At 44.3% G+C, this 27512-nt stretch overlaps 2 protein-coding genes and 2 long non-coding RNA genes across 4 annotated transcripts in view; 1 reads left to right on the forward strand and 3 right to left on the reverse strand.

The window, feature by feature from the left end:
• The window catches only part of LOC141771945 (uncharacterized), a 251071-nt gene extending 248345 nt beyond the window's left edge, over nucleotides 1–2726 (reverse strand). Inside the window, exon 1 of the mRNA XM_074642494.1 lies at nucleotides 879–2726. Within this exon, the coding sequence (XP_074498595.1) occupies nucleotides 1184–2134 (951 nt within the window). The 5' untranslated portion in view covers nucleotides 2135–2726 and the 3' untranslated portion in view covers nucleotides 879–1183. The remainder of the gene's footprint in view (nucleotides 1–878) is intronic.
• LOC141771947 (uncharacterized) overlaps nucleotides 1–27512 on the reverse strand; it is a 313743-nt gene that overhangs the window by 144196 nt on the left and 142035 nt on the right. The window lies entirely within an intron of this gene.
• Nucleotides 1–27512, forward strand: part of klhdc8b (kelch domain containing 8B) — a 211998-nt gene that overhangs the window by 114610 nt on the left and 69876 nt on the right. The gene's annotated exons all lie outside the window — the stretch shown is intronic.
• On the reverse strand, nucleotides 16444–19568 carry LOC141771948 (uncharacterized). The gene is made up of 3 exons (XR_012594804.1): nucleotides 19270–19568; nucleotides 18252–18324; nucleotides 16444–18058 (listed from the first exon to the last, which is right to left on the reverse strand). It is a non-coding gene; the product is annotated as an uncharacterized LOC141771948 (long non-coding RNA).

Below are 27512 nucleotides of genomic sequence, written 5' to 3' on the forward strand. Positions count from 1 at the left end.
ACGACCCAGGTATGGACAGCAGGACAAGGAGACACACACACACACACACCTACCCACACAGAGATAGACTTTTTCATGTAGAGTTAGGCTCCCGTTTATTGTCACACTACAAATCCAGACCTATGGAAGGAGGCTGGGACACGGGTGGACATGGGTCTTGAGGTACGGGGTTTAACACATGCTAAGTGTAAAATAGGCGTTGGTGTAATGGATACCAAACTTGTGACCTTAGTGATGCTGAGTGAATGAACCCTTAGATGATGGTTCTATGAATGTCATTTACAATCTCCACAGGTTGTCCGGTAAGAACATGAATATGATGACGATGTATCAATTAGTCCAGGTCACACACACTCTCTTTGAGATACCACTCATTTATTGATTGAAGATGGTTTTTTAAATCCTTTTGTGAATAGTGTGGATAGTGAGGATAGTGAGGATAGTGAGGATAGTGGTTACTAAATACAGAAAATAAAATAGAAAACATGAGCAGGTATTAGTAACATGAAGTAATAATAAACAAACAGTATTGTATGAAATACAATGCAAGCTAAACAGTTTAAAACAGGAATAAAAGGAAGAGAACGCAGCCTTCTGAACTTTAAGGGAGCGTCAACAAATAGCAGACTCAGGCTCTCAGGCAGTACAATGAGCAGAGTGCACACAGAGGGTGATATGAGTAATTGTGCGACGGTCCCTTAATGACGGCCGCATATGCCCGTTCACTGCGCTGTTCTAACTTAAATGATGTTGACACAGAAACACACAACTTATCATTCAAACTCTTATAGACAAACGAGTATGAGTATTATAACATGATACAGGTGACTTTAGAATTATTATAACGATGCAGTTACTAAACAATAGACAACTATAACAAATACTCACTTTCTCATGGACGCACAGGAAAGAACATATCAATAATAAATAGAAAAGAGTCCAGAAAGGTGCAACACTGATACTGAGCTGAGTTGGAGGACAAAATGAGGCTTGCGATCTGCGCAGAAGGTGATTGGAATAACAGCACTCTCTGATCATGTGAAGACCATGCGCCAAGCCACAGACTATTGGTCCGTGCATGTGATCAATGCATGGGCTGGTGAGGGGATGCTTTTGGTTAAACTGCTGCACCTTCTGAACAGCCGCCCCCAACTTTGTGGAGCAAAGTTGAATCAGTTGAAGGTCAGCCAGGAATGTCTTTTGGGAGTGCTGGGAGTCTGATCAGTCGAGCAACAGGTCGTGTGTATGTCTTGTCTTTGACTTGGATCTGGGCAGTCCGCACCCTGCCATCAGCACCAGGAAGGACTGCTGTAACCTTTCCGACTGGCCATAGTGCACGCGGAAGCTGCTGGTCAATGACAAGGGCGATTGTACCGACAGTTAGATCATCCTTTTCTTGTTGCCATTTGGAGCGAGTCTGGAGAGATGGCAGATAGTTCCGGATGAAGTGGATCCAGAATTGATCGATCAGGGCTTGACACTGCCTCCATCTACGACGGCTGAGGAGCTCTGTGTCTGGGTAAACGACCTGTGGTGTTGATGGATCAGGCCGCCCCATCAGCAGCATATTAGGAGTGATTGGATCTGGGTCTGCGACATCTGATGAGGTGTAGCCAAGGGGCTTGGAGTTGACAATACCCTCGACTTCGATGAGAATTGTTCTCAAGACCTCCTCCGTGACCGTCTGAGATCCCAGGGTGGTGTGTAGAGCGGATTTAATGGAGCGGATCTCACGCTCCCAGGAACCACCAAAATGTGGTGCATACGGGGGGTTGAACTGGAAGTGAATCTGCTGACTGGCGAGTTGTGACTGTAGAGATGGGGTAAGTGATTCGAAAGCTTCTTTGAGTTCAGAGCTACCGCCTTTGAAGTTCGTGCCTTGGTCAGATAGCAGCTCGAAGGGTTTTCCTCGTCTGGCAATGAAGCGACGGAGTGCCATCAGAAAGGAGTCCGTATCCATACTGACTAGCAGATCAATGTGCACGGCATGGGTTGTTAGGCACTTGAATACTATGCCCCATCGTTTCTCTGTGCGCCGTCCAATCTTGATGAGGTAAGGTCCAAAACAGTCCATGCCCGTTGAATAGAATGCTGGGCAGTGGAGCCGTAAGCTGGAGGGTGGAAGGTCGGCCATTTTGGGGATGACTGGCTTACTGCGCCATTTCCGGCATTCGGGACAGTTGTACTGGTGTTTGCGGACTGCCTCTCTCCCACGAAGGATCCAGAATCGTCTGCGTAGCTCAGCAAAGACTCTCTCAGATCCTGGGTGGGCAAGCCGGCTGTCAAAGTCCTGGATGATGAGTTTGGTGATGTGATGATGAGGGTCCAGTACAACTGGATGCAGAGTATCTTGGCAGAGGTTATCACATCTACGGAGCCGCCCCCCCACGCGGATCAACAGGGTATCTTGATCATATTCAGGATCCAAGGTGAGTAGTCTGCTGCTTGATGGTACTGATTTCTGGGATGACAGGAGGGTGAATTCTTCTGGAAAAGAGTCTCTCTGTACCTGTCTGAAGAGGGCCAGTTCAGCTTTCTTGTAGTCATCGGCCGTTGGGTCTGAGGCCGTGGCCGCCCCATGACATGCTTGGACCGAAGCTTCAAGCAATTCACTGAAGCTGTTGAAGGTACTGGCGTCCACCGCACATGGCTCAGGCGTCACAGAGAGATGGCCACAGAAGTTGGCTTTACGCAGTTCAACTGGATCATCAGGTGAGGAGATGTCTGGAGATGCAGGCCAGAATGATTAATTTTCCCACAAGAATGGAGGTCCGTGGCTCCAGCGGTTGTGGCCAAGGAGCTGCGACAGAGTCAGACCTCGGGTTATGTCATCAGCGGGATTGTCTCTTGTGTTAACATACTGCCAGGGACTACCCTCCGTCAGCTCCTGGATGTCCGCAACTCTGGTGCCAACAAATACCTTATAGCGGCAAGATTGTGATTGCAGCCAATTTAGGACTGTGGTAGAGTCAGTCCAATAGATGATGCTGGAGATGTTCAGGGTAAGCTCCTTTTGCAGGACAGTAGCAAGCTGGGCACCAATGTGTGCAGCGCAGAGTTCCAGCCTTGGGATGGATTGCTGACGGACTGGGGCAACTCGGGATCTTGCTGCTAGGAATGCCACTTGGATTTCACCTGTATGGTCCACTGTCCGAAGGTAGGCTACGGCCCCGTATGCTTTCTCCGATGCATCTGAAAAGATGTGTATGCTTTGGGTGCAGGCGGAGAAGTCTGTCTCTGGATGAGTGTAACATCTGGGAAGAGAGATGGTAGGGAGCTGATGAAGTTCACTCTCCCAGGCATGCCACAGCTGGAGTAGGTCATCCGGCAGCTGTGGGTCATCCCAATCTCTTCTCTTACTCCAGAGACGCTGCACCAGCATTTTAGCTCGGGTGGTGTAGGGAATGAGCAGGCCAAGGGGGTCGTACTGTCTGGCTAGGACCCGATAGATGCTGCGCATAGTCGGTTCAGGGTGCTCAGTGTGGCGAAGCTGGTAGGTGATGGTGTCTGACGTACAGTGCCACAGCAGCCCCAGAGTCCGCTCTGGTGGATCAGTCCCATCTGTTGATAGCCAGAGTTCACTACTCTCCGATAGTGATCCTGGCGGCATGTGACTGACGATGTCTGGAGCATTGGTAGCCCACTGGCGTAGTTCGAACCCACCTGAGAGTAGGAGCTGCTGTAGCTTGTTGACAAGTTGCTTGGCTTCTGGTACTGAGGGGAAGCTCTGAAGGAGGTTGTCAACGTAGAAGCAGTGCTCCATTGAGTGGCGGATATCTTCACCTGGGCTACTGTGATCCAGGACATGTCTCTGGAGAGCAAAGGTGGCACAACACGGACTGCACGTTGTTCCAAATGGCAGCACCTGCCATTCATAGATGTCGGGTGATGTGCTTGAATCCATGTCTCTCCAGAGGAATCGGAGGAAGGGTTTGTCCTCAGGCAAGAGGTGGACCTGGTGAAACATCCCCTTTATATCGCTGCTCACTGCGATGGGATACTCCCTGAAGCGGAGCAGCACGCCGAGTAGAGTGGATCCCAATGTGGGTCCTGGAAGGAGGTGTTCATTGAGGCTGGCACCGTGACGTGTGAATGAACAATTAAACACAATGCGATCTTTACCATTATGTTGGACCATAAGGTGAGGTAGGTACCAGGAGTTGGTGCTGGCTTGTGTTTCAGCAGGAGTGAGTTTTCTGACGTAGCCCGCATCCAACAGCTTCTTAATCTCACGGTTGTAGATATCTGCTCTAGCAGGGTCCTTAGATAGGCGTTTTTCAGTCCCACGTAGGTGACCCAGCACTGACTCTTTTGGCGAATGAAGAGGAGGGACGTCTTCCTTCCATAGTAGGGGGGTAGCATACCTTTCAACGCCATCCACTTCCACTCTGATGGTCTTCTCTTCTAGCATCCTGACCGCTGCCGTGTCTTGTTTTGACCGTGTGATGAGCTTCTCATTCCGGTAAGGTAGAACATCCATCTGCCAGAGTTTAGTCACATGACCGAGAAGTTCGGCAGATGGACTCTGGGTGTTGGTGAGCAGGCACTGAGGAGTGGAGGACTGGTGCAGAAGGACTTTGGCAGGGCCTTGAAGTGTCCAACCAAGTCTTGTCTTGAGTGCTGCTGGTCCACCTGGAGGCCCTAAGTGCACGGGCTCGACTGGAATGACGAGATGAGGATAGTCTGAACCAATGAGCAGCAGCGGTTGTGCCTGACTGAATGAGTGGAGAGGCAGGCCTCTGAGGTGACGGTAAGTCTTCTGCAGGGCATCGATGGGATGAGAATGCTTGGAGAGACCGAGTTCTGTTGCAGTGAATGCTCTGTGGACACGGAACCGTTTCTGGGGGTTAACGGCGGAGGACACAGAGAAGGAGACTGACTTTCCTGACACAGTCCTTATGTCTTGACGGATGGTTCTGAGTGCCAGGTCCTCACGCTGTCCCTGAAGTCCCAGCTCTTGGGCAGCACTGTGGAGCAGGATTGTGCGCTCAGACCCGTCGTCAAGGATGGCATATGTCTCAATCCTCCTTTTGCCATTGTAGAGGAATACCTTAACCATCTTCAGAAGCACGCAGCTACTTCGCCAAGCGGGATCTAGGTAGTACGTCACTGGCTGAATCGTTTCTGGGGCTGGCATCTCTGGTCTTACAGATGTTGATGAGTTAACATCATGTAGTACTTCCAGGTGAGTCTGATTGCACTGCTGACATTTGGCTTTGAGGTAGCACTGGGCTGCTTGGTGATCCCTTCCACATCTCCAACACCGTTTACCGGATTTGATCCAGGCTATCTTCTGTTCCTTTGTGAGCTTCTTGACTTCTGAGCACTGGTTGAAGTAATGCTGGATGTTGTCACAGAAGGGGCAATACTTCTTGGGCTTCTCTGGTTTGTTAACCTGAGACCGTACTTGTGTAGGAGGCTCTGATTCCTTTTTAGGGGGTTCATATCCAAGCAGGACGGTCGTGGAGCGTGCTGCTGGCTTCTGCTTAGCCATAACACCTCTCTGACGGTCTGGTCGTCCCTGTTGTGGTGGCCGTGATTGTTGGTTCTGTACGTCATCATCTTGAATACGGACTTCGTACTCTAGCCACTCAGCAAAGTCCAGCAAAGTTGGGATGGGTGTGCGAAGGGGATTGATGTAGCGCTTGAATTGTGCTCTCAGGTCATGTGGCAGCTTTGACAGCAAACGTGCGATGTGCGACCCGCACTCCAATTCTGATCTCCCTTCTTTTCCCAGCTGGTCAAGCATTCCAACTAGGGCCCTCACCTTCAGTGCAAACAGGCGAAATCCTCTGCTATCACCGCTTTTGACTGCAGGCTCATCTAGGACCTCAGTGATGCGCTGCAGTGCCAATTTGTGAGGCTGGCCATACAGCTCTATTAGAGAGGCCATAGTCTTACTGTAGGGTTCCCTGCTGTTACTGTAGGAGTCGGCGATCAGAAGGGCGTCTTCCAGCTTAAGATGGTCGACGAGGATCTGGAATTTGAAGCGTTCCGTAGCGTCGTCAGGCAGAATATTGTCAAGTGCTATCTTCAAGCGGGCGAACTGACGAGGATCATCATCAGTGAAGTATGGAATGTGAGGCATTGGTCCACGATACGTTTTCTCCTGATGAGGTGGAGATTGTGGCTGATTGTAGCTTCTCCATTCCCTTGAATCAGCAGGTGGCAAGTGAGGAGAGTCACCTGACAGATAATGAGAGCGAGCAGGTGGTCCGCGAGGAAGAGTGTATTGTTCTGCATATTCTGGTGTGGGTTCTCTGAGCGAGTGTGACCCTGCGGCGTAGTCCGGCTTAATAGTCATATTCCGGAGATGATCGTTCAGCTCAGTAACAAACTGAGGTCGAGGATGCAGTTGAGGGTGCATCCTCAGGAGTGATTCCTGAGCTGTTTCGCTGACTGGGGGTAGGTATGACGCTGGCGGTGGTGGCGGAGGGAATGACTCCACAACTTGATGTACATACAGTGGCGGAGGTGACTCAGGCCACGGCAGATCTCGCAGGTCATCCTCTGGTTGGTTGAAAGGCTGTCTAGTAGGCTGCAGCGGGGTAGATGCATAGCCTGGAGCAGGGGTCTGTGTGACAGAGATGCCGATGTCCTCGAACTTGGGGAGATGCCTTTGACTGGGAACCTCATAGAATGAAGTGGGAGGTTGAGGGGGAGCTAATGGTCGCGGCGTGAGAACGCTGAGGAGGGATTGCATCTCTCGCCTGAGCTGGTTGTTGTCCTCCCTCATTTCTCTCAGTTCTGACAAGACCACTTCTGGAACGAGGTTCTGGGGAGTCCGTCCATCAGAAGTGACTTTAGTTGCATCGTGGTATCTGCTATCTCCCTCGGCGGAGTGGTCATAGAGTGTGTGTGACTGAGGTAGTCGTCGTCTTGGAAGACTCACCAGGAAGTCGTCGAGATATCGTGGTGGACGAACATCACGGCGAGGACGAGCGTTACCATCGGGGAATGCCATAATGCTGTGGAAACTGTAAATCCGGCTCGAAGGACCATGTAAAATAGGCGTTGGTGTAATGGATACCAAACTTGTGACCTTAGTGATGCTGAGTGAATGAACCCTTAGATGATGGTTCTATGAATGTCATTTACAATCTCCACAGGTTGTCCGGTAAGAACATGAATATGATGACGATGTATCAATTAGTCCAGGTCACACACACTCTCTTTGAGATACCACTCATTTATTGATTGAAGATGGTTTTTTAAATCCTTTTGTGAATAGTGTGGATAGTGAGGATAGTGAGGATAGTGAGGATAGTGGTTACTAAATACAGAAAATAAAATAGAAAACATGAGCAGGTATTAGTAACATGAAGTAATAATAAACAAACAGTATTGTATGAAATACAATGCAAGCTAAACAGTTTAAAACAGGAATAAAAGGAAGAGAACGCAGCCTTCTGAACTTTAAGGGAGCGTCAACAAATAGCAGACTCAGGCTCTCAGGCAGTACAATGAGCAGAGTGCACACAGAGGGTGATATGAGTAATTGTGCGACGGTCCCTTAATGACGGCCGCATATGCCCGTTCACTGCGCTGTTCTAACTTAAATGATGTTGACACAGAAACACACAACTTATCATTCAAACTCTTATAGACAAACGAGTATGAGTATTATAACATGATACAGGTGACTTTAGAATTATTATAACGATGCAGTTACTAAACAATAGACAACTATAACAAATACTCACTTTCTCATGGACGCACAGGAAAGAACATATCAATAATAAATAGAAAAGAGTCCAGAAAGGTGCAACACTGATACTGAGCTGAGTTGGAGGACAAAATGAGGCTTGCGATCTGCGCAGAAGGTGATTGGAATAACAGCACTCTCTGATCATGTGAAGACCATGCGCCAAGCCACAGACTATTGGTCCGTGCATGTGATCAATGCATGGGCTGGTGAGGGGATGCTTTTGGTTAAACTGCTGCACCTTCTGAACACTAAGTGTAACTGAAGCTGCTGTCGTGCGTCTCTATTGGCTCAATTTCGGCAAGTGCAGACCAGATTTTACTGCGCATGTGTTGATGAAACGTGACCCAGCCTCCTTCACGGATGAAGTGCAGAGTGGACACGATAAAGTCCAGTTAGAGGATCCACCAGCATCGTTTGGCTCTGCTGTGTGGGAGCATTACGGGTTTAGTGTTACCATGAAAATGACGGAAAAAAGTGGTGGATAAAATGGCGTCTGTGTGAGCACTGTGCAACACGTGTGGCTTATGTTAGCGGCAACACTCCGGGTAGTAAAGACCAACTCCTCCCCGCAGTATTTAAACAGCCTCTACATGCAGACTCAGACTCAGACAGGGTAAAAACACAACCACAGCATCGGGGAGGTTTATAGTGAAAGATATGCAGCCTTATGCAGTCATGGAGGACACTGGATTTCAGCATATGATTAACGTAACGTTACTTGAGCCGCGCTATAATATTCCCTCTCGCCGACACTTAAGCAACACAGTAATTCCAGCAGCACAATCCCTGTAATGTGTTTTATATTTATTTATTATTTTTAAATAACACAGTGGTACAGAAATCCAACCGTAATCCTCCTAATACTGCACTTTGAGTGGAAAAACTAATTTTTCAATTAAGAGCTGATAATCAGGGAATTGAGACATATGTTATACTGTTCTTTATTTTGTTAGTATAGTTCTGGTTGAGCTTATGCTTCAATTTATGTTGATGGCCTTAGTCTATTATTACATCATATTTATATGAAAATAACAAAGCTGCATTTTTTGTTTGCACTAATGACTGTAGAAGACCTATTCTTTCAGTTAAGATTTGACAATGAAGAAGAGTTTATGTTCCTTATGGAAGCCATACTTTTGTTAAGGCAAACATTTGTTAAATAATTTTTGCCAAATAAATGAAAAGCATGTTGAAATCAGAACATGACCTCCTCGCAGACCTCCTCGTGTCCTGTAACATAAACTAACCGAACCGAACCAAAAACCGTGACCCCAAAACCGTGATATGAACCCAACCGTGAATTTTGTGAACCGTTCCACCCCTAATATATATATATATATATATCAAAAACAAGTAATCTATTCAAGAGGCAGTTACCTTTTACCCGGACCAGCACATTCACAGATCTTAACCTGTTTTCTGCTCCTGATCTAAACTTCTTCCTGGTCAAGTACTTGACTATATACTAGAGCTGAATGTTTAACCCTATGTGTCCCTGAGGCTGTCCTCTGGGCTCTTTTTCGTTTTTACCAATTCCACAGAGGGATATCATTTGCAAGCTTCCCATTAATTTTCCGTGTAACGTATGCATTATGCTCGCAGTGTGGCGGGTTTAGAGCAGGAACCACTTTGCATCGACTGCTCTACATTTGCATAAAGTAAAGGTCCGGTCTAATTAATGCAAATCAGGGGGGAAAAAATGACTTGGAAAATCACAAATCCTGTCAAGAAACATTTTAAACTTTAGTTCAAACGTTATACCGTGAAGAGTTTTAAGTGAAGTTAATTTTCCTTCCTTTTTAGACTTTAGAAATGTGTGAATGAATCTCCAGTCCCCCTTAAAGAGCTGCTGAATCTGATGGTTAAAGTGCTACCGTAAAGGAAGCTCTCGTGTCCGTCTAACTGCTGCTGTGTGATGTAGTGTTCTCCTTGTGTGTCTCTGTGTATTTGGGGGGGTTGTGTAAGTGCTTCTGTGGTTTGTGAGAATCGGAGCCATCTGTCTGGTTCTGCTCCGCTGTACTGGTGGAGCTGTGCTTCTTCAGCAAAATCCTCAGCGGAACATTAGCTAACGATCCCATCAAAAGTTGCATTACCACTGAGCTTACCCAGGATTACACCCTGCAGAGCGCAGCAGAGCAGCGCGCCACGCTGTCAGACACGGTGGAGTAACACGCCGTGGAGAATGGTGCAGACAACTTACAAGCATAAAGGAGACCCAAGCAATTTACTGTATAGGGTTATTTTCTCTATAGGCAACATTGAGTGTGCATCCTATAAGAGATAAAGGAGCTTTTCCAATATCTGTTTTGGGGAAATTCTAGGGGAATTTGGTGGGATTTACGTGGCCATTTGTTCCTGCATGTCCTGTGGGATATGGAGGGTTGGATTTAGCATCTATTGGGCAACAGGCAGTGAAAAACCCTGGATGGGTTGGACAGTCTGTTTCTGGGCTAACAAGATCACAAGATTACAAAAACTAAATAAATAAATAAATACACACAAATATACAAATGAAATAAAATAGTCATAGTAAAAAAAAACATATTTATAAACATAAATAAATAATGATAAATTTGTGAGGGCTGTGGTTTAGGACCCAGAAGCAGACACAGACACAGCTGGATGTTGGTTGAAAGTCAGGTGGATTTATTGTAAGAAAGGTGGTGAGGGCGCTGGAGAAGCCAGGGGACAGGCAGGCTGCTGAGCATGGTGGAGTGGCTGGAGGAATGAGCTGAGGCAGCGTGAGGATGGCTTGATGGGAGGCTGGCACTAGAATCCAGAACACAGGAGAACACAATGTTAATACGAGAAGCACAAGGAAAAAACACAAGAATTACTCTGGTGTCTATGGTACAGAGCAGCAGAGAGTATACCACATGGTAGGCAGAACAATCTGGCGAGGACTGGCAGGAAAGCTGGTGTTCTTGAACTGTGGGTTGATTAGGTGATTGTTGACAGGTGCAGAGTGCAGAGTGGAGAGTGAGACCAGGTGCCTGATGAGGAAGCCGCGCCCCTGCCACACCCACACACACCAACACACCCACACACACACCAACACACACACACACACACACACAGGCAGACAGGGGAGGGGGAAACACAACACAGGAAAACCACTGGAGTCACGGCCAGAGCCGTGACAAAATTGTTAGAGGTGTAGGACAGTACACCCTATCATCTAGGGCACTAACATGCATAAAACAAGCACAGGAGTTGAGCCGAAGAGTTGAACACAAAGACAAATCAGGGGTCCTTCCAATGCTTCGTTTGAAATATTCCTGGTCAAATATATACACACATATACTGTATCCATATACATACACACACATACACCAAACTGTAATCAGCCACAAAGTTATCTGAGTCTAAGGAAACTTGACGGCTGACCCCTTAATAGTATACCGGATTTTCTCGAACTTAATAAAATAGAACATATCTCTGAGCCATTGTGGGAATGTTGGAGGGTTGCAATCTTTCCATCTAATCAAAATGTGTCTTCTTGCCACCAGCGTAGCAAAAGATAAAGGGTTTAGTTTATTGTTGTTTAAAGTGAAATTTTGTGGTACCACCCCAAACAAAGCAAGACAGACTGAAGGTTCTAAGGATTTATCAGTAGTTTTAGAAAGCATACTGAATATTAATTGCCAACAATTAAATAATTTAGGACAATCCCAAAACATGTGAATTAGAGTGGCCTGGTTCAGCTTGCAACGGTCACACATGGGGTCTATATATCGGATTTGGTTATTTCATTTTTTTACTGCACATTTAAAAGAGAACGGCGTCTCTTCTTGGATAGCACATCATGGTGCCTGGCATAGTTTTAGAAGAACAGAGAATACGAGTGATTACAACAGATTCTGCAATCTGCATTTCTCAGAGGGGACATGAAGGGGACATGAAGGGCTCATGAAGGGGACATGAAGGGGACATGAAGGGCTCATGAAGGGGACATGAAGGGGACATGAAGGGCTCATGAAGGGGACATGTAGGGGACATGAAGGGGACATGAGGAGGCAGTGATCAAATCCTTTATGATCAAATCCAAGACTGGCTGAAACATAAGTATGGGCAAGAATCCGTAGCATCCTAGCCTCCTTGATGACTGTTGTCCAAAGGCACTTAGCGTGACACACGTCTGGAGGTGGTGGATGAAAGCAGAATACTGCTCGGCAGCTGAAAGTAACCCAATAGCTCTAACCCTAAAGACAACCAAACTGTGAATTAGGGAACTGTGTTTGCGGGCGTTTGAGCTACGTTACTGAAACACAAGTAAAGGGAATACTTTGGTGCATACAGTACATCTTGACTGAATACGAAGCTCTGAACTGTGTTTTATTTGTCACACCGAAAAGTGTCACAGCGACGTTCATCATAGTAACTTGCAGGGAGAGTTGGTGAACTACGGTAGATGCCAAGTAAAACACTAACACACCAGGAAGACGCTAGCTTTAGTCAGTCACTATCATGGTCACAATAGCTCTCCAAACTAACTAGCTTGTTAACTCATATAACAGGAGAGACTCCAGAGGCTTCAGAGAGAAGGTCCAAAGCTCACCGGAGCACACCGACTTAAGGCAGTAAACTTTATTAGAAGACTAACGTTTCGACGCCAACCCCCATACGGGTAATACATATAACATCAAATCCTTCATCAGCTGTCATACACATCCTGAAATGTCCTTGCGGGCTGTTGAACCATCAGGACTTAATGAAGAACTAACAACATGTTTCGTATAGCCTGAACCAGCCTTACTTGTTACTTAGCCATATTGTTTAGCACAGATTATCTATTATCGTTATTAATTCAATAGGAGATGTTATCGTTGTCTATGGTAGGGATGTTTTATATCCACTTATTTATGTCCTTTTTATCTATTGATGAAAAGGAGTGGGAGAGTCCCACTGTAGACGGGAGCTCCTCACTAGGAAGTGGTATATCAGACATTTAAGACTTAACTAATCAACCTTAGAATCATATGATGATTTGAAAGCCGTTGCTTACTTTGCAGGCTGTATTATGTTCCTGGCACCATCCGGGAAGAAAACAAGTTGGAACCAGGACATTATTTCTGGAAAGAGAAGGCTTAATCACCACTAACAGAACACCTCCGTTGTATTGTGTTGGTGGCAGGAAGCTGAGAAACAGATAATTAAAATCTGGGCAGAGATACCCACTACAGGGGTTATTAAGATTGTTTTAAATGAAGGTGAATTGACCCATTAAAGTGAACATTGTGTATCCTGCACACTCGTTTAAGTGAGAGTGTGTGTGGAGAACATCGCAAACCTTCTCAGTAATCGTCAGAGAGACATTTACACACAGAGACGCTGTTTGTTTTGTAGTTAAAGGAGACGGGCTGCCGCAGCCTGTTTGTGTCAGTGTTGACACTCAGAATGACGGGTAACCGTGTCGTCTCGTCTCCGTGTTTGAACTGAGCCAAGTAAAGCAAAGCCTGCTGCCGTGGCTCGGCGTGTCACCCGCCCTGTCATCAGCCACCTCAGCTCAGCCAACACAACATCACCGCCGTCACATCTGCAGAACGGGACAGATCACACAAATCATTGGAAGTGTGTGTGTGTGTATCAGAGAGAGAGGTGTGTGTGTGTGTGTGTGTGTGTGTGTGTGTGTGTGTGTGTTGTTGGGGGGGCGAGCGTGTCTGATTATGTGTGTGTCATCAAGAGGAAGACGGAGAACGAGGAAGATGAATGCAGCCGTTGTGTCACTGCCGCAGCAGCCAGACTGTCACTTCAGGTTCATGTCTGATACCTCTGTTTGACAAACAAGGACAAGCCTGCACAACATCACAACTGGCTTGTCTCTGTGTCTCATCATCATCATCATCATATGCATCCACACAATTCTCTCACTCACGTACACACACAAATGTGCATGGTGAGATTCACTCACACAAGTGTGAAGGCAGTTTCCCTCTGGCAGGTACCTGTTTGCATTGATCGCGGGTTAAATGAACCACCATGTAGACCAAATCTGACATTATCTTTCATTTATCATCGGGTAAAAAACTCCAAACATTGGTTTAGAAAACATTCAAATCATAAACAATCCTTTTCTGCAATGTTTCCACTGCAAAGCATTACAATCATATATAACCTCATTCTAGCTGTCCTCATACTGTCGCTGAATACAGGCAGAATCTATTATGCTCGGCTTTGTACAAGGCTCACAAATTAAAACAGCAGTTAACGAACAGACACACTCATTACAGTTACTCCCAATCATTCCTACAGCGGCTGCAGAGGAAATCTGATTAGTGCAGCGTGCCGAGCGAAGACTGTGGAGAGAAAGCAGCCAAATACCAATATCCAATATCCAATATCCATCCAGATACAAAGGTGCTTTAAGGTATTACAGTTTTTCTCGATTGTTTACACACATTTTCTGAAAGCATGCCTCATACTCTCAGAACTCTACACACAAATCAAAAAACACACACACAATGGGCAAAACCCCTCAATTCTCCTGCAAAATGAAACTTTACATTCAAAACAATGTTATTTCTTCTCAAAATGGTATTTTGTTTTCAAATGACACACACAAACCATCATATGAATAGACATTTATAAGAACCAGTTGAACACTGATGTGCTCAATGTAAAACACTATGATGAATGGAAAACACTTCTTCTCCATTCATCATAATGACTTAGGCCTTTTTTTTGTTCAGTGTTACACTTACTACAGACAGTACATCCATAAGTGTGTTGTAAAATATTTTAGAATATTGTTTTTATACTCAGAACACACAAATACACGGTAACAAATATATTTTATTTTCCCCACAAAAACAATGTACACAGTGTACATCCCAACCAACACAAAGTTGCACATACAGTGGTCTACATACAAAACAACAGAGGAATTTACTGTATACAGTTACAGTAAAAAAAAACGAAAAAAAAAACTATGCTGCATCCTCTCTTCTGTTTCAGTCTGGCCACAGCACCTCATCCACATCACAAGCAATGTTTGCCCTTTTATGCTAAAGCTCTGATTGCTAATCGTAACACTGTGTGACAGGTGTTTGCCCATGTGATGAGTCAGTGTGCATAGTAGGGCAATTGACTTTAGAATTTTGAATGACAGTGTGTTCCTTGTGAAAACGAGATTTTCTTCATGAAAATTGTGCCAAATGCAGAGAATTGTGTGTAGTGTTTTGAAAAAAGTGTGTTTTAGAACTGCAATTTGAGTGTAAAGCAGGAATTGTGCTTGTAGTTTAGCAGAATTGGTTCAGGGGGTTGGTGCATGAGTTACATGTTGTGGTCATTGTGTGTCAAGTACCAGTATTTGTGTGTAAACAATTGAGAAAAACTGTAATGACAGCAAGAAGTTTCTCTTGTGAAACTGCACTCTCACTCTCACACACACACACACACACACACACACACACACACACACACACACACACCCACACCCACACACGCACACACAAACACACACGCACACCTGTTCACTAGCAGCTGCATGTTTATGAGATTTTTACATCATTGCTATATAAAACTTCCATTTGTGTGCAACCTTCCTTCACAAAAATGTTACAGAAGAGTAAAAAAAAAAAAAAAATCTAGCTTCCAGTACTGCAAATAACACATTTAGCAATGTCAGCAGTCATATTAGGAGACCTAAAAATGAGAACATATTATAGCAGCAATGGTTTGATATGAAGCTAAATGCTAAAAGTGTCCTGTTAAAGGGTCTGTTTGTAACTTCTTACACGTATAAATCAATTCGGGCCGGTGTCCCTGGGACGCTCCCGTGTGGCTACGCTGTTCAGACTCAGACTCCAACACAAACCACAGTGAAGCACCAAAACCACAATATTATACAGTCGATGATATTACACTTTTGGGTGTTATAACGGCAAGTGACCTGCGTAAAGACCTTGAGGAAACAGTGTGAATGTGTAATGTAATGTTCCAAAAAACTATAAGAATTGACTAAGTTGTCATTCCAAGAAAATCTAAATAAAATCAGTAATCTCAGTAAACCGACAAGCCGCGGATGCACATCACGCAAATATGGTGAACAGAATGAAGTTGTGTTTTTCATTTATATTTTAGCATATTTTGTTGACATATTTAAACTCAAAATCGTTGTGATTAAAGGCCTTGTCTCAGTGAAGGTCTTCCATGTGTCCTTGTGAAATAGCTGGTGCTGTGGAGGCTTGGTGACATAGGGACTACTCACAGGACTAGTTGGTGAACTGCCTTAGCTGGCGAGCTAACGGCTAACGGATAGCGGTAGCACTAGTCGGTCACAGTAGCTCTCCAAGCTTCTTTCAGTTTTCCCTGCTCTGTGCCGTTTACTCCTCCATCGAACATCATTTCATTCAATAAAGAGGGACGAAAAAAAAGCTAGAATAGCTTCCTCTGTTTTGGAGTCTCCGTCGCCTCAAAGGTCAGCACATTAACAGCCGACAGTTTGTTGTTGGCCAATAGCCAAAACCAAACAGCACATATTGTGTGTCAAACTGAAGGTTTCTATGGATTTACCACACCCCTACTAGTGAATCCACTGTTCACAGCAGCTCTGTTGAGCTGTTGTGACCAGGCTTTATTTCAGATCTCACGTCCAACAGACTAGGAGCCTATGAGAGGCCTGGACCACCACTTCATTCAAAAGCCTTGAATACTCCAGGAACATCATGAGCGCGTGGCGGCTGCGTAACCTGTTGTTTTTTATTCCTGCATCCGCTCGTCTCACGTGCGTCTCGCCTATTTTTGACGCGTGCCGCGCGCGTCTCACAGCAGCAACAGACAGTGAAAGTGATCTATTGACTGTATACTAACATCATATCAGCTACATTACTACAGTTTCGATATTCTTCACATCTGTAGAATATGTCACAGACGGTGAAGGTGATCTATTGACTGTATATTAACATCATACCAGCAATATTACTACAGATTCGATGTCTATCTGTAGAATATGTTACGGAGATGAAAAAAAAGTAAAGACTTATTTTTAAAACAACACTTCCTGCTTTCATTTCAAAATAAAAGCCCTCAAGCGTTATATCTGTGGACAGAATTCCTTCATTTGTTAACACAAGGCTTTTATTCTGAAATATGAGCAGTCAGTGCTGTGGAACATGCAGTGACTTAGAGAGCTCCATGAATTGATAAAGTATGGGGTTTAAATTAACACTTCCTGCTTTCATTTCAAAATAAAAGCCCTCAAGCATTTTTTCTGTAGACGGAATTCCTTTATTTGTTAACACAAGGCTTTTATTCTGAAATATGTGCCGAACAGTGTTCTAGAACATGCAGTGACTTGGAGAGCTCCATGAATGAATATAGTACGGAGTTTTAATTGTAGGTTATTACTATTATTTACAAATTACCACACGTTTCTTAACCTTTCTTTGTCTAAAATAAATATAAATGATATTTATAATGAAATGAAATGGCCATTAAAAGGCAAACTCTATGACACCAGCAGAAACGCAGCTGACACTCAGCTGAACGCCTGACGCGTGAATCACGCAGCCATCACGCTACGCAGCCGCCATGCCACACGCTCCTGACGTTCCTGGTGTGTCCGAGGCTTAAGGAAAAAGTGTAAATACAAATGTGACAAGTTCCCATAGAAATAATGTGTTTGTACGAGTGGTTCTTGCATGACCAAAGCTTAATTGGTACTCTTATTTACCCAGGGAGGGCTGACTGAGCATTAGTCCTCTTTAACTGCAAGATCCACTGGTGGCGAGCCGGCGGCCCCACCGGACACATCAGGTGCTCTGAGCCTTGCAGAAGGGGACATTAGCAGTATCTCTTGCAGGAGGAGAACACTCTTTCTGTTTTCCTTTTTTAACCTTTACAGTCTCCACAATAAGCGATGTCTACGTGCACATCTCATTTTTAAGCATAGGAGATAAACAACCGATTCAGTGTCCTTGTCTGTAGTTTTAGTGTTTTAGTTTCTCTACTTGGTTCGTGCAGAGCTAAGTGAATGTGCATACAGTCTGTGTCTGGCACTAAATGTCACAGCTCAGTGGGGAGGATCAGGAAGCTCAGTGCTCTGGATGGCTCTATCTGGCTGCCACATATCAATGGCAACCAATTTTTCCTGGACAACAAGCGCTTTATCACTTGTTAGCTGATCGATGGCTGCCGATGATGCTTCATTGTGAGTTTAAAGTGGGTTCAAAATCAATGTTTGCTGACAGCAGGCCTGCAGTGTTCAAGACAAAGTTTTCACATAGCGCTGCAGTTTTCCTTTAGAAATCCTGTATAGGTAGTGGCAGTTTGAGTGTTTTACATTCGTAGTGCTCCGTCTGTCCCTGACTCCATGTCAAACAGCCCTATCCATTCCCATTCTGCTGGTGTCTGCAAAAAAGTTCAAGAAATATAGATTATATGCTGTTCCCCTTGTAAGTTTCTTTTTTTTTTTGCTCAGCTTCTATATTTGACATTATTTCAGTATTAATTATAACATTTTATCTACATGTAAAATGCTGACATAATTTTGAAACCTATTTTGTCAGACCCCTCCGCCCGCACCACTCAACAAACATAGTACCTGCGAGACCTTTTGTCCATTTCGATTTTTCTCTTCTCCAGGAGTTTAACCACTGTGGATGCGACTGTAGGACCTGGTTTCAGAGAGCCAAAGTAAGGCCGCAGTATTAAACAGAACAGCTTGTTTTTTACACAATTACACTTCAACACTGACACCATCGTATTTAAACTCGGAATGACCTTTTAGCCACGTCTTCAGTGAAATATAGGAAGCTAAAAGGGATGGCACTCATCAGGTGGTCTGGTCAGTCCACCACTTGGAGTCCAGACTGAACTATCTCAACAACTATCGAATGATATCAATGAAGAATTTTAATTTGTCCAACACTTTTGTTTATGACCTTATACTTGCAAAATGAATGACATTCCCATGAGCCTCAGATGTACCTTGAGTTTAGATGCTAATTAGCTCATTTTAGCATGCTAACTCGCGATACTAAGATGAAGAGCATAGTAAACATGATACCTGTTAAACATCAGCTGCTAGGGTTTGTCATTGTGAGCATGTTAGCATGCTAATGTTAGCATTTTGCTAAAAACCCCACTGTGCTAAGTGTAGCCTCACAGAGCTGCTAGCAAGGATGGAGACTCTGGTTGTCAAGGTGAAATATACGACCCAAAGATGGAAACAAAGCAGATGATTAGGAATGAAAAAAGAGGAAGAATCTATAGACTATAAACATTTCCAAAGGGCCTTATTGTCATCATCTGAAGATGAGTGACTGAGGTGGTAAAGGTCTGCTTAAGTTACTGGAGGGGCAGTGGTCAATCATCCCTAACCACAGTAACCATAGTAACCATAGTAAGTAGTACAGTAGTACTCTGGGGATGCTGAATCTACAGTGCTATGAGTGCATGTGATTGCAGACGAAGCCTGGCAGCCTCAGTTCTACTCTGGGCCTATAAACTGTAGCCTACTGGGTACCAAAGAAATATTTATAATTAACTCAAAAGCTGAGCGGCTCAGAGGAGCGGCTCGTCACTTTAAGGAGAAAAGCTGGTCCACCTTAACAGCCCACCTTAAGAGGCGGAGCCGGAGTTGCAGGATACAGGAAGTTGGCTCTGGTCTCTCCAGCTCGCTTGAGCGGAGTGGATGAGTTGTAGTTTCATAGCATTTATTCACTGACAAATAAAGTGTACACACACTGCTACACTTACGTTCACAGCTAGAACGCCACCAACAACCTCACACTCACCGCCAACACACACACACACGGACACTCGTTAAAGTTACGTAACGCTGACAGACTGTATGTGTGTGGCGGTGGCGGCGAGCAAGAAGCCTCCGGCAATGCTAGAGCTGCTAACGTAGCACAAATACGCACACTGCTTATCGGGCAATCGCTATCGTTAATCTGGGCAGACAAAGTATCGTTACGCCGGGCAGACACACAGCTGACAACCTGCTAAACTAAACTAAATGTGTGGTGGAGACTTTTACTGGGAAAGTGGCTGCATGTCCGCGACACTACACGCAGCATCGTAGCTGCTAAGTTAACGCTCCCGGACGGTGAACTGGGGACTCAGTTGTCTGTTGTGCTCCTGCAGCTGGCACGAGGCACATCTTGTCGGTTAACAGTTAATAATCGGTTAATGGGGGTCGGTTATCGGTTACAATTTTTTCTCAAAATGAGCATCCCTAAAAAACACTCAGTGAACTTCAATCAGGCAGAGAACACTGGTTTACAGTTTGAGTCGAGTAATTAAAAACACTTCAAGCACAATTTTTTTCATTTGTTTTACATTTCACTGAAATAATGAACACAGCCTTCCCCTGCTATATTCTGTGATTGCTGTCAAACCAGATCTGATCTCTGCTCAGCCCCCCTTTGAACTACAGTACAAACTGTCTTTTTATTGGGCGTCAAATCAAAAGCTAATTGCCTGATTTCCTAAAGCACAGTTTGAAGTCTACAGAGGACTCTTCCATAACACATGCCCCATAATTATCATTTTGAACCCCTGCTTTAGTGACTATATGGTATTTTAGTAGTGCAGCTGGTGCAGTGCTGTCATATGAATCATTTATTTCAAGGAGACACTTAAATGTCAGTATAAGTAACGGCTAAGGTGGTAAGAAAAGGTTCTGTGCTGCTGATTGTGAGTTAAGTAAAGGAGAGAGCATGACAGCAGTGAAGGAAATGGAGAGGTCAGGAAAGAAGAGCTTCCTGTTGGTTGATCAGGGCGGAGGAGTCTCCTGAGACGAGTCAACTTGGATCATGAAAGTTTGAACAGCTTAAACAGCTCCGCTCCGACTGCTCTGCTGTAACTGACCGCTCTGCTCTGAACGCTCCGCTGTGACCGCTCTGCTCTAAACGCTCCTCTCTGACCGCTCTGCTGTAACTGACCGCTCTGCTCTGACTGCTCTGCTCTGACCGCTCCGCTCTAACTGACTGCTCTACTTTGACCGCTCTGACCGCTCCACTCTAAACGCTCTGCTCTAACTGACCACTCTGCTCTAATAACTGCTCCGCTCTAATAACCGCTCCACTCTAACCGACCGCTCTGCTCTGGCCGCTCTGCTCTAAACACTGTGCTCTAACTGACCACTCCGCTCTAAGCGCTCTGCTCTAACTGACCGCTCTGCTCTGACCGCTCCGCTCTAACTGACTGCTCTGCTCTGACCGCTCTGACCGTTCCGCTCTGGCCGCTCCGCTCTAAACGCTCTGCTCTAACTGACCGCTCTGCTCTAATAACTGCTCCGCTAATAACCACAGACCGCTCCGCTCCGGTCGCTTTGCTCTGGCCCTTCCGCTCTGGCCGCTCTGCTCTAAACACTGTGCTCTAACTGACCACTCCGCTCTAAGCGCTCTGCTCTAACGGACCGCTCCGCTCTAAACGCTCGGCTCTGGCCGCTCGGCTCTAAACTCTCTGCTCTAACTGACCGCTCCGCTCTAAGCGCTCTGCTCTAACTGACCGCTTTGCTCTAAACGCTCTGCTCTGACCGCTCCACTCTAAACGCTCCGCTCTAACTGACCGCTCCGCTCTAAGCGCTCCGCTCTGGCCGCTCTGCTCTGACCGCTCTGCTCTCCCTTTGGGTGCTCTGGAGAAACCTCTATATGCTCTAGTTCCCAGCAGCCATCAGCTTTACATGTAGTTGTACTGGTCAGATCCTCTGGTCTCACAGTGTGATGTGCTGGGGTAGACAGCTGAGGTAAAATGTGCAAGGCTAAAGGTAACGAGACTGAAAAGGTGCAGTTCGTTAAAAATAATGAACTGACAGAAATCGTGACCAAAGAGAGACTTCCAGAAAACAAACCAACGGAACAAGAAACTGGAAACGGAGTTATAAAAAGGAATCTGGGTCAGCGGGGGAGATAAAATATCTACAAGAAGCAACAACACAATGTGGACCAGCTAGAAATGATGGTTCATGATTATCATTTTCAGATCACAGGCAAAACAATTAATCACAGCCTGTGCAACGCCACCTCTGTAGTTTTTGTCTCACATCTTCAACTAATGAGAATACATGCAACAAGAAGCAAGTCATTGTGAAAGCTGCTGTGTTTGTGTGTGTGTGTGAGAGAGAGAGAGAGAGAGAGAGAGAGAAAATAAAGGCTATTTGATGAATATAAATGGATTCCATCCTTTTAGGTCAAACATCTGATGTTAAAGAGGACATATGATGAAAAACTCAGTGCTTCCATCTCATCCATCTGGGTATCTGGAGAGCTACCTTTGTTAAGGTGCGCCGTATTTTTCTCTCTAGCCAATCAGAGCAGACTGGGCTTTTTCAGGAGGGTGTCTTAAAGAGACAGGAGCTAAAACGGAACGTTTCAGACAGAAGGTGAATACAGGTATATTCAGACAGAAGGTGAATACAGGTATATTCAGACAGACAGGATGAGAACAATGTTGTTTTTGAACATTAAAGCAAGTAAACATGTTCTAGTAGAAACACAAAATACAAGCATGAACCTGGAAATGAGCAGGATATGTCCTCTTTAAAGTAAAATGGTACTTTCTCTCAGTTTGTATACTTTGACTTTTACTTGTACACAAACATGTCAATCATACAGAAATGTTTTCACTGTGTTATTGTACTTGAAAACAACTTGTTTTCCTGCTGTACTTGTTTCAACAGGAGTTGGGCAACTCTTACAGCCCGGACACACCAGGAATGTCAGGAGCGTTAACGGGTGGTTTTCATATTTCGGCGTAACAGGTTAGAGCAGCCACACTGCCAGCGCTTCTCAGCTGCGTCTCTTCTAGAGAATAGAGGTCTCCCCTATTTTTGCCACGTGCCGCGCACGTCTCACAGCAGCAACAGACAGTGAAAGTGATGTATTGACTGTATATTAACATCATATCAGCTACATTACTACAGTTTCAATGTCTAGACATCTGTAGAATATGTCACGGACAGTGAAGGTGATCTATTGACTGTATATTAACATCATATCAGCAAGATTACTACAGTTTGATGTTTATCTGTAGAATATGTTACGGAGATGAAAAAAAAGTAAAGACTTATTTTTAAATCAACACTTCCTGCTTTCATTTAAAAATAAAAGCCCTCAAGCATTTTTTCTGTGGACAGAATTCCTTCATTTGTTAACACGAGGCTTTTATTCTGAAATATGGACAGTGTTCTAGAACATGCAGTGACTTGGAGAGCTCCATGAATGAATATAGCACAGGTTTTAATGGTGGATTATTACTATTATTTATAAATTACCAAACGTTTCTTAACCTTTCTCGGTCTAAAATTTATATAAATGATATTTATAATGAAATGAAATGGCCATTAAAAGGCAAACTCTATGTAGAAGGAAAGGGCTGACAGCAGAAACGAAGCTAAAATGCAGCTGGTGTGAACGCCCAACGCGTGAATCACGCAGCCACTATGCCACGCAGCCGCCACGTGCTCCTGACGTTCCTGGTGTGTCTGAGGCTTTAGACTGGGACTACTGGGACTACTGGGATTGAATACTAATTTAAATTATCTCTACAACAAATGGATGAGAAATAATACGCCAAATCTGTAATATCAGTAGTGGATTGAGTGGATGAGTAAGGGTGTGCTGCATGGGTGTTGGGCTGTAATAGAAAAAGTAAAACAGAAAAAGCCTCAACCCCTGGGGTCTGTGGGGAGAGGAGATCTTGACTGGAGAGACTGGAGTCAGGCCTTATAGACCTCAGGTCACAGGAGGTGGTCGGGTGTGGCTGGTGGGTGGACAAAGGGCAGGATGTTGACCGGGGACAGGTCTTTGAGTCCTATCCTGTGTGTGGTGAGTTCTATGGTGAAGTTAAAGGGAAAGATCATGGTTTTGCTTTTTTAAAATAAGTACTTACTTGAGGTTGGGGAACCTTCGTCTTCATGATTGAGTACTTTATTAAGGTTAGTGAATGACTGAGGTCATGGTTGAAAGAAACCAACACTGACTGTTGGCAGGAGTCTGGGGCTTAATTCCTATGGCTACTATCTTTGTCTCTTCAATGTTCTGTAAATATTTGCCGTTATTGGTTATTTGCTGAAACGACTAGGTATGTACATTCCCATTGACTTAAATGCATTCAGACTCTTTTTGGGCATCTGGTAGTAATAACAACTGCATCTTGGTTGATTCTGCTGCTTGCATGGGATGGATCATGTGGTCAGTGTTATCCAGCTCATTCTGTTAGTGGACGTCATGCTAAAAGCTATTTATAACACCAGCCTGCACTATCTCTGACCTTCAGCCCACACTCTTACCTTTCATCACTTCCAGTGTTTGTTGTGTGTGTGTTTGGGCATGTGGTTGTGTGTTACTGCATGAGGCCAGTGAAGAGGTGGGACCAGGTGTTGTATAGCGGTGCATGTTAGGGGTGATGCTCCACCCCATACCAAGTCATTCCAGGGTCAGTATCACTGTTATTGATACCGATTTCTGTTCTATTGTACAGGACAGTCATGTGTCATGATTTATTAGGTAAATGCATAATTAATATGCTACTTATGAATACATTTTGAGGCTCAGAGGTAGAGCAGGTCGCCCATCAATCAGAACATTGATGGTTCGATTCCCGGCTCCTCCAGTCCGCATATCAAAGTGCCCTTGAGCAAGATGCTGAACCCCAAACTGCTCCTGAAGGCTGAACCATCGGTGTGTGAATGAGTATTTAGATCAGATCCTAATGGACAGGTTGGTACCTTGTATGCAGCCTCTGCCATCAGTGTATGAATGTGTGTGTGAATGGGTGAATGCTGATGTAGTGTAAAGAGCTTTGAGTGGTCGGAAGACTAGAAAGGAGATATATAAATGCAAGTTCATCTACCATTGTTAAAATCTTAAACCCCCTGTGTGTTAGAATACAACGAACAACAAATGTTGATTGTGTGAATTCTCCTAACTAACAAGATCGATACATTTTTGGAGGTGGATCTCATCATCGATGCTAGTATATTACTCAAAATAAAGTGTAGTATTGGTAGTACCAATTCTTTAGGTATCGTCTTTCAGCCACTAGTGCAAGTTTGTATGCATATATTTTTTTGCGTATAGAGAGAGAGAGCGAGTATGAAGTTATCGGTAATGTTACAGCTGTTAACGAAGCAGTACGCTCACGACACTTCACCCCCCACCCTAGCCCGTCATATACCCTCATATAGCTATTGTACTGTATGTACCATATACCATAAGAGAAGTAGGAAAGAATAAATGTGTACACTATAATGTCAGCAGACTTTCCCTGTACGGTCATTTACACTGAAAGTACTTCACATTTTATGTTCGTAGGAACATTTTGAGCAGCTTCTCAGCAAACCTAATACGGAATTTGTTTTTGAATCATATGAGGAATTATTTGGTAACGTCACATATTCAACAAGACTTATTTAATATATAATGTGTAATAAATTATTGTTGTAATGCCGTGAGCTGCTGTCAGTGTCCTCTTTTTGTCTTTTTGCGGGAGACTTGGCACTCCTGCACAGCATATTTTCAGTACTACTAAGTTATGTTCATGGGTGCAGGAAAGAGCTGAGAATTATGTACACATGTTTAAGACGTGTTCAAATCACATGCTGTTGATTTCAGTGAGTTAAGAAAAGGGCTTGACAATCCCTTTTCACTGAAGTTGACCTGTCCTTTACTGAGTCCCTCTGCCGTCGGCCTCCCAGTGCAGATAGCGTGACTAATTGGCGTGTCTAACCTGTTACACTGCAGCCGTCAGCTGACTGCTCTTGATTTAAAGGTCACATATTATACTCCATTTAAACTAGTTATTATAGGTCTCAGACACCTCCAAACCATGTCTCTGAAGTTTTTTTTTCAAAAAAACAATCAGATCATGCATTCCAGCATGTCTCTATAACCTCTGTTTCAGCCCATTTCCAAAAGTGCTGATTTCTGTGTCTGTAGCCTCTGTCTCCTCCCACTCTGCTCTGATTGGTCAGCGTTTTCTGTCAATCAAACGTCCTCAACAACAGCGTCACCCTCCCCCTCCCTCCCGGAGAAGCTCTCTCTCTCTCTCTAGAGAGAGAGAGAGAGAGAGAGAGACGAGTGGAGAGATAGCAGCTAGAATAAAGTTTATAAACCAGAAACTTCACCCAGCGCACGTTACCGGAGGAATCTGATCAGAAATCGGCGACACATGATGAACATCTGCGGTCCAGATTCCAGGTTTTCCTGACGGTTTCTCTCAGGTAAATAATGCTGTTTATATCTCTGTTAGTTAGCTCAGTGTTTACCTCATGCATCAACTCTGTAAACCGTAAACATACACTGTTTTACGTCTGTCTTTACAGATCCATCTGTGAGAAATGACCGACAGAATCATCCCAGAGGAGAGCAGACAGCTGAGAGCAGATGGCTCTGTTTACATGGAGATACAAAGCTAACCCGGTAGCATGTAGCTACATGCTAACGGGTTAGCTACATGCTACCGCTATGACACGGTGTGTAAACACAGCGACCATCAGGGTGGAAAATAGAAGGTGTGAAACAGTAGTCAGTTCATTATTTCTGCTAAAAGATAAATGGAAGATCAGAGTAATGGTATATTATTTACAGTAGTAGCTGTCTCTGTGTTACCATGACTACAGACCACCGGAGCTTAGCTTACCATAGTTTACCAGAGCTGAAGACTTTCTCCTGTACCATGTTAACATAACTGCAGGTGAGATGATTACAAATGCTGTGAATAATTAATATTGTCATCTGTCTACTCAAATAAAGTTTGACTGTGAAACAGAAATGTGTTGTGTTGCTTACAAGTCACTATTTACTACCTGTAATCTGCTACATGCATGACATCAAATATATATAATATATAAATATCATCTGTTTAAACAGTGTAATTACATAAAGCCTTTGTGAAAGAACATGTTATATTTAGATGATGGGAGTACATGAAGCCTGTTCTGCTGGTTCTTGCAGACTAACTGTAGGAGCTACTTTGCTCAAGTTAGGTTGAGGAGGAGAGACAGTGACGCGCTGTGGGCCGGGGTCAGCTACTGAAGGTTCTCTCTGGTTCGACCAGGAAACCCTCACGTGGCTTGCATTCTCTAATGACGTCAGAATACAAGGAAAAAAGCGATTTTTTTTTCTGCACCCATTTCCGGACAAACGGAGGAGGAGAAAAAGAGAGAGGATGGTCTTTTATGATACTATGGTGGCCTGTAGACACACTGGGGACAGATATTGATGTTTAAAAGACATGGAAAAGTGCATTTTGCATAATAGGTGACCTTTAAAGGGGACATATTATAAACAAGTGAGATTTTCATGTTTTTTTTTATTATAAAGCAGGCTTAAGTCCTATATAAATACTGTGAAAGTATCGAAACGCTCAATCCACAGGGAAATACACACAGCCCGTATTCAGAAACTCTGCATTTGAAACAAGCTGTCAGGATTTCTGCCCATTTGTAATGTCACAACTATACAATATTTAGACCCTTTAAGCAGTTTTAGACATAAACATTCTAAATGTGTCCCAGTTTATTCCTGGTTGCAGTGGATGTGAATGTGATCAACTGACAGGAAGTACACATGGATCCAAGCTGTTGCCTAGCAACGCAATCCTGTTGCAATGCCATCACAATTCCGTTGAAATACACTAAAACGGAGCATTTCAGACAGAGGGTAAATACAGGTATGTTCAGACAGAGGGTGAATACAGGTATATTAAGACAGACAGGATGAGAACAATAAAGTGTTTTTGAACATTAAAGCATGTAAACATGTTCAAGTAGAAACACAAAATACAAGTATGAACCTGAAAATGAGCATAATATGGGACCTTTAAAGAAACAACGTCTAATTTACAAAACTAA

The sequence above is a fragment of the Sebastes fasciatus genome, chromosome 8 (assembly GCF_043250625.1).
Source record: "Sebastes fasciatus isolate fSebFas1 chromosome 8, fSebFas1.pri, whole genome shotgun sequence".
Classification (NCBI taxonomy): Eukaryota; Metazoa; Chordata; class Actinopteri; order Perciformes; family Sebastidae; genus Sebastes; species Sebastes fasciatus.